Source organism: Myotis davidii, unplaced genomic scaffold (genome assembly GCF_000327345.1).
Source record: "Myotis davidii unplaced genomic scaffold, ASM32734v1 scaffold1711, whole genome shotgun sequence".
Taxonomy (NCBI): domain Eukaryota; kingdom Metazoa; phylum Chordata; class Mammalia; order Chiroptera; family Vespertilionidae; genus Myotis; species Myotis davidii.
In genome coordinates, this window is record NW_006282377.1 from 268,650 (window position 1) to 276,855 (window position 8,206).

General features: G+C 42.0%; 1 protein-coding gene across 1 annotated transcript in view; it reads left to right on the plus strand.

Annotated features, from left to right (window-relative positions):
* USP18 (ubiquitin specific peptidase 18) overlaps window positions 1–8,206 on the plus strand; it is an 84,654-nt gene that overhangs the window by 15,615 nt on the left and 60,833 nt on the right. The window contains 1 exon segment of the mRNA XM_006752823.1: window positions 5,503–5,648. Within this exon segment, the coding sequence (XP_006752886.1) occupies window positions 5,503–5,648 (146 nt within the window).

An 8,206-nucleotide genomic window follows, 5' to 3' on the forward strand; every position in this document is an offset into this window, starting at 1 on the left:
CTTCTCCAAGGACAGGTTAGACCTCCTTCTTTCTCCACTCATAGGCAAGAGGCCAAATCCCTGGACAAGACTGGCAAATTGACTTCACTCACATGCCCTCTATAAAAAGAGCCAAATACCTCTTAACCCTAATAGATAACTTCTCAGGCTTGGTAGAAGCCATTCCCCACTATGTCTGACCCACCTCATTTCAATCATATATTGGACCTGCTTTCCTATCTCAAATAACTCAACAGGTCTCCTCCACTCTGAACATCCAGTGGAACTTATACCCCCTCCTACCATTCCCAACCTTCAGACAAGGTAGAAAAGGAAAATTCCTTAATTAAATCTAACCTAATAAATTAACTCTTGAAACTAAAGTACCTTAAACTAAAGTACCTCCTACCTTTAGCCCTTATGCACATCAGGGCAACCCTCCCGTGCACACTTCTTTCTTAGTTCATTTGAATTTATGTATAAAAGACCCTTATTATTAGGAAACCTCCCTCCCACAGAGGCCCCTCTAGGAGACTATGTCCCCATTTTAAATCTCATCCACAATTACTGAGAGAACATGCTCATCAGGTCCTCCCTCAACCTTTTGTGGGAGACACCCCCCTGCCCCACTCCTCACATCCAGGAGACTGGGTACTTCTAAAGGAAATCTATTAATCAAATAATTTATAGGTTTAATGGCAAGGCCCTTATAATTATCCCCAAAGCAGCTAAACTATTGGGGCATATCCATGGTTCCACTTTTCCAGATTAAAACCCATCTCAGGAACACCTCCATCACATGAGCTGGAGTTCCCCTAGTATTACAGCCACCTGATTGGGCCAACCAGACTCCACCTTCTCTGCATCCCAGAAGAAGAGGATGAATGAGTGAGCGAGCACCCCTGCACATGCTCCCTATATATTAACCCTACCAATCCTGACTTCTCTGAAAGTCCACCTTCTCTCCCAATACAAATACTCCAGGTCCTTGCTACTATCCCATCTCCCTTGCATCAGGATTCTCACCTTCCTATGGGACTCCCTTCTATAAGGGGACTCTGATTACCCATGGGAAGAGACTTACTTCTTTCTAGACCCCAAACATATCCTTCCCCACCTTGGGACAATCCCTGATCCTGGAAGTGGGGGTTAGCTCTCCTTCTCATCCTATTCTAGCCCTTCTCTCATACACCCATTAGGAATTTTCCCGCCTCCACTCATTCAAATACTTAACCTTACCCATTTCCTTCTAAACCAGACCAATCCAACCTTTGCCAGGGATTGCTGGATCTGCCTTTCCCACTGCTCTTCAGCATATACCACCATCCCTATACCAATCACAAGATGGCATCAGGTAAAAATCACTCTAGCTTATAAAAAGGAAAAGGGAACTACATTTCTCAAAAAGGCAGACACCGTTCTGACATCCTATAGCCCAACAAATCAAGCCTCCCTTCCTTTCTGTATTTATATTCAATCTTTTGCTAAGGTAGCTTATTCCTCCATCCTAGTCACAGGTCCTATTACTCTACACAACCCACTAATTTCCCAAACCCCTTTATGCTTTATAAGGTCACAAGGCAATATAATAATAAGCCATCTCCCATCATCAGCTTGCAACACCACAGTTAATGTAGAAGTACCAAATGGTCACTGGTCCCAATGGGTTGACTACCAGGTCTTCCCAGAAGCCAATGGTTATTTCCTACATCCAGTCAGCTTTACTTCTTATCCACCCATTCAGGCCCGAGGCTCCAACTGCTTCTTTCCTTCCCTTTCTCTTTTCCCTTGGATAACAGCCCATTCTATTGTTCCCTTCCACGTTCACTGCAATAAAATCTCAACCACTCATCTGTCACTCCTTATTGGTAGTGCCATGGTGACTACCCTTTCAGCTTGGAGTGCGGGACTGGGAAAAAGAACCTCATACCCTTTAGTCCACCTCTTCTCTCTATACTTTTGAGCTTGTCTCCATGATCAGGGATTCTTTTTCTTTTGTGGGGAGAACACATACATCTGTCTCCCCACCAACTGGACAGGAACCTGTACTCTCATCTATCTCTAACCCTATGTAGATGTAACCCCCAATAATCAGTCTTTACCTGTCTCAATAACCCACCATATCCAACACAAGAGGGCAGTTCAGATAATCCCTCTCCTAATAACCTTTGGCATCACAGAAAATTTTGGAACTGGCATAGAGGGCCTAACCACTGCTTTATCCTATTTTGAAATCCTGTCTCAGGACCTACAAGAAAGCTCTAGATGCCTAGCAAAATTAGGAAAACAAGAACCCCTCCCCCAGGGTAACCTATCCTCCCCTTTAATATCACTAGTCAGGCAATGTAGACTCCTGATCTTTTCCTCCCTAAAGATAACATCTAGGCCTCAGTTGCATTTCAGCCCAAGGCCCAGAAAAACAGCAAAACCAGACAAGTAATGCTGTGGCAACCTCAGGACCAGCTTTTACTCCCAAGTCACTCAACAGGACCATTTTTGAGCCTTCACCAACCAGTTTCTTGGGGGAAATAATGCTGCTGAGATCCCTTGTTTAGCCCACTACTATCAAAGCTCATTCCCCTGTGATCTCGACGTCCCACCTCCGAAGGAAGTAGATATAGAAGATATGACCTTCATCACTATTCCATAAACAAAAAGGCTGGAATGTTAGGTATGATCAAATGATTGAGTTTATACCCCCTCCCCTGGAACTGACTTTTAGGCCACGTCACAATGGACACTTTCTTGGACCACATTCCACTGGCTAAGACCGTTATCTCTCCTCTTTGGAGTTTCCCAGAATCTGGTCCTACACAGAGAATACTCTGCTCAGAAAAGCCCACCTAGAGTCCTTTAAAAACCTCTGACTCCCTGTTTTTGGGTGCTGGCACCATTTTAAGGCTCAGCCCATCTGGTAGTCAGATGACTTAATAAATTTATAATCTCTTACCACATTGGCCTCATGCATTCTTCCTTCAGTGACCCCAACAGCTGCCTCTCTGTGTATGTTTCTATGCATTAGGTACAACTTCTGTCTCCTGGTCTTGGCAAAATGAACTTACGTAATGGGTATTTTTTGTGGGCCAGTAGTACAGTCTCCCTCATCACCTGAATTGGTGCTACAGGTATGTGGTTGGTTTGGGTTATTCCTTCCTGTTGTTGAGCCTTGATTGCTATTGGCACTACAGTGGGAGGGATTGACCCTTATGCTGATTGGTTGTGAGGGCTGGCCATGACTACTGTGGACAAGTTGTTGTGCAGAATCTGATCCGATGAAGCAGGATTTACTTTAGCTGGGCTTTGGTATCTGCTGGATTCACCCTTTTAGGCGTGTCATTTGTAAGAGGTGGTGGGTAATGCTCTGGTGTGGAGTGAATCTGGTCACAAGGTATATTGGTTCTGGGGCCTCTTGGGAGGTTAGGCAAAGGTCAGCCGCTCCCTGGGCCCTGCCTGTGGCCACCTAGTATAAGCTACAATGTGATCTGCAGGTGGTTGATGCTTGTGCTGGACTTGGAGGTTTCTGGGAGAGGCTAAGTTATGAACTGAGGCTTGCTTCTGCTAATGCTGGATTGGGGGTGCTTAGCAAGAGGATGGTCCATGCCAAAGGCCACATGCTGCTTGTTTGGGGTTTATGAACCTTTGAGACTCTTTATGGAAGTCCTCAGCATGAGCCTAGATAGCTATTTATTTTAAAAAGCCACTGGAATAGGCTTGGATGGGGATCCAAGTTCAGTGTGTTAGGGTCTCAGGGAATCACCAGAGCAGGGCAAAAAGTGTTACGTAGGTTGATGGAGACTCAGATCTGGTGCTTACCTGCACCTGCAAGGGGAGGAATCAGCAAACACACAATGGCTTCTGCCAGCACTTCTTGCTGGGAAAAGCTGCCCCTTCATCCCTCACCCCAAAGCCAGATAATTCTGTTCTTCTCTGTATGTCCCTGGTGCTGTTTGAGCTGCTGCCCCAGCAATAGAGCTCAGAGCCAGTGAGTCCATCAGGAGATAAATTTGTGAACTCCTGGGACTCCAGCAGCTCTCTGTCTCAGTCAGCCACAACCTCCATTAGTTTTCACACTTAGAGGTTATGAAGACTCCTTTTCCTAGCACTGGACCCTGGGCTTAGTGACCCTGTGTGGGACTGGGACCCTTTGCTCTTCAGGGGACATGTGCAGCCAAGATAACTCTCCTGAATTTTAACCACCACATGTGTAATTGGGAACAGCCTATTCTGTGACTCTGCTCCTCCTAACAATCTCGATATGACTTTTTCGGTATATCATTAGTTACAGGATTCTGTTCAGCTAGACTTGAGGCAGTTACCAGTGATGGCTGTTCTGTAGTTTAGTTGTAATTTTGATGTGGTCACAGGAGGAGATGAGCATAGCATTTACCTATGCCACCATCTTGACTGGAAGCCCACAGTGACTTGGACTTTTAAAAATATTCTTTCAAATGTTACTGGAGAAGAGTCTTGTTCTGCACATTTTGGACTACACATTCCAATCATTTGAGAAGTTTAAAATATAAATGCCTGGTACTACCCCCAGACATTTGGTTTCATTTGGCCTATGGTGGGACACAGTCACTGGTACTTTTTAAAAAATATATTTTTATTGACTTCAGAGAGGAAGGGAGAGGGAGATAGAAACATTAATGATGAGAGAGAATCATTGATCAGCTGCCTCCGGCATGCCCGCCTACTGGGGATTGAGCCCACAACCTGGGCATGTGCCCTGACTGGGAATTAAACCACAAACTCTTGGTTCATAGGTCAACACTCAACCACTAAACCATGCCGGCTGGGCCACTGGTACTTTTTAAAAGATGCTTCGGGTGATTTAAACATGCAGTCATGATTGACAGCCGCTGATTTGATTAAAAAGAAATTGAGAGTAGACCAGTGTCAAAGGAAGAATAAATCAGTAGGCACACGCAAAAGTCTCTCTCTTGATTTTTTCAAACAAAGCAAACACGCATATGTATTATTACACATTCTTTTCTACCCCGTGTTTTCTGTTTTTTCCCCCCTTCCATTGGCATGGACAATTTTGAGATACCTATAATTAAGTAAATCATTTTTAAAATGCACTGACATACCTTCACATTGCTCTTTCTTCCCAGGATCTAGATGAGTATTTGCTTTTTCACTTTGGGGTGCTTCAGGATGGATATTGTGCTGCATGCCCTCTTTACTGTAGACCCAGACAAGACCTACTGTGTCTGCCTTTTATTTTAGTGTGATTGTCAGGCAGAGTGGAGAGAGAGGTGGTGGGGCAGCAGTTGTTGTGCTGATACCCTCTCAGGAGGTTAAAAATCATGGTGTTTTTGAATCTTGTCTGTACATTTAAATTATATGGGAAACTGAAAAATTTGATAACTGAGTCCCACCTCCAGAAATTCTGATTTAGTTATTCTACAGAGTGGCCTGGACTTGGAGATTTCTAGAGGTTTCTTCAAGTGATTCTAGTATGCACCTAACATTGAGAACTGTTGTAATAAGAGGTTCATGGCTGTTCTAATTTGGCAGGGTAACAGTACCAAGGAGAGTGGAAGAGCAGAGGAGAAATGTCCCCTTCCAGTTGCTCTTACTGCTGGAGAAGATGCAGGACAGTCGACAGAAAGCAGTGCGACCCATGGAACTCGTCTACTGTCTCCAGAAGTACAATGTACCATGTAAGACAGTGCTTCCAGCACTTGCTCCTGATCTAGTGCTCTAAAGGGTGTGGGAGATTGAGAAAGAGATAGGAAGAAGAAGGAGTGGGGAAGAAAAGAAGAGGGTGGAGAGAGACAGGGAGGAGAGGGAGAAAGAGAAGGAGAAGGAAAGAGAAAAAGGGAGAGGAGAGAGAGGAGAGGGAGGATAGGAGAGGAGAGGAGAAGGAAGAGAGGAGAGGGGAGAGGGACTAATAAGGAAGTTAGGTAGACTGTGGACCCCTTGTGTTGGAGGCATTTATGAAGACCTGAAATATTTTGAAGAGCCCCATTTATATATGCATAAATAATACCAAATACAGATTTCGTATTATTATTATTTTTTAATTTTTTTAAAAACAGAATATGATTATATTTAATGCACAAGTTTGATACAACCAAAAAGTAAATCAGCAGAGTAAAATAGTAACAAAAAAACATGGTATATCATTTACAATGCATGAGAAATGGTTAACATCTTTAGTTATAAACAAGCTCTTAAAATCCAGTGACACTATAATAATGCAAGGAAGCTGGAAAAATGAAATGAAAAAGTACAAGTGATGATTAAACAGTGAGCATATATGATTTTGCTGAACAGTGATGGAGAATAACTTCTCTGCAGTGTAGGGTGAGCAGAATAAAGACAATGACACCTAATAGTCTACAGCTTTGAAGAGTGTTGTGCAGTTTGAAGTCTCAAGCAGGGGGAGGCAGAATAAAGAGAAGGACCTAGAATGAGGGGAAAGCTAACTTTTGAGTCTATATATAAATTGAGTATTTTTAGCCAGAGTAATTCCAATTCATTGGAATTTTTTCAACAAGTTAGTTGAATAAATTCAAAACAGATTTGGTATTATTTATGCATATATTACTTTCACACTTACTCTTTTTCTGCCTCTCAGTAGAATAAGTAAGCCTAAGAGTTTCTTCAAAGCTGATTCAGCTGCAGGTAAGGAATCCCAGGAAAACATAATAAAGGATTAATAAGAAGAAACCATTTTCTACAAAAGACAACTCATAAAATAGTTTTGTTTTAAAAACCAGCTTTATTGAGATATACATCAAATACTGTAAAACTCAATCTTTTAAAAATATGTAATTCAGAAGTTTTAGTATACTCACAGAGTAGTGCAGTCATAATCACAATATACTTTCAGAACATTTTATCACCCCAAAAGTGACCCTATACCTTAGTCATTCACAATTCTGTTTTGTTTTCTTCTAGGTTTTATACTTTTAGCTCTTACATTTAGATTTTGTTTCATTTTGAATTAATTTTTGTGAATGTAATGTTGTGAGGTAAGGGTCCCAACTTCATTCTTTTGCACGTGAGCATTTAATTATTCTAGCACCATTGTAGAAAAGAGTATTCTTTACTCATTGAATTCTTTTCTTTTTAAAAAATCTTTATTGTTGAGAGTATTACATATATCTCCTTTCCCCCTTGTTGACCTCTCCCAGTCCGCATCCCCCAGATCTTCACCACCTTATTTTCTGTGTCCATGAGTTATGCATATTTGCAACAAGGTTATTGGTTGATCTCTTCCCACCCATCCACCCTCTTCTGCATTCCCTCTGAAGTTTGACAGTCTGTGCAATGCTTCTGTGTCTCTGGACAAGTCACTTTATGTTGTTCATTAGATTCCACTTATGAGTGAGATCATGTGATACTTACTTTTCTCTGACTGGCTTATTTCACTTAGCATTCATGCTGTTGCAAATGGTAAGAGTTGTTTGTGGTTGTTTTCTTTTTTTCTTTGTTTGTTTTTGTGTTTTGTTTTTTTTTGCATAGCTGCATAGTATTCCACTGTGTAAATGCACCACAGTTTTTTTAATCCATTCAACATGGGATGTTTCCAGATCCTAGCTATTGTAAATTGTGCTGCTATGAATATAGGGGTACATATATTCTTGTAGATTGGTGATTCAGATTTCTTTTTTTTCCCCATTATTGATTAAGATATTACAAATGTGTCCTTATTCCCCCAATGTCCTCTCACCTCTCCCCAATCCTGCCCTCACCCTCACCCGCTGTTGTCCACATCCATCGCATATATGCATGCATACAAGTCCTTTGGTTGATCTCTCCCCCTCACCCACACCCTCCTCCACCTTCCCTCTGAGGTTTGAGCATCTAATCGATGCTTCTCTGTCTCTACATCTGTTTTTTGTTCATTGGTTTATGTTGTTCATTACTATCCACAAATGAGTGAGAGCATGGGATATTTATATTTCTCTGACTGACTTATTTCACTTAGCATAATGCTCTCCAGCTCCATCCATGCTGTTGCAAATGGTAGGAGTTCCCTCCTTTTTACAGCAGCATAGTATTCCATTGTGTAGATGTGCCAAAGTTTTTTAATCCATTCATCTGCTGATGGGCACTTAGGCTGATTCCAAATCTTAGCTATTGTAAATTGTGCTACTATGAACATAGGGATGCATATATCCTTTCTGATTGGTGTTTCTGATTTCTTGGGATATATTCCTAGAAGTGGGATTATTAGGTCAAATGGGAGTTCCATTTTTAATTTTTTAGG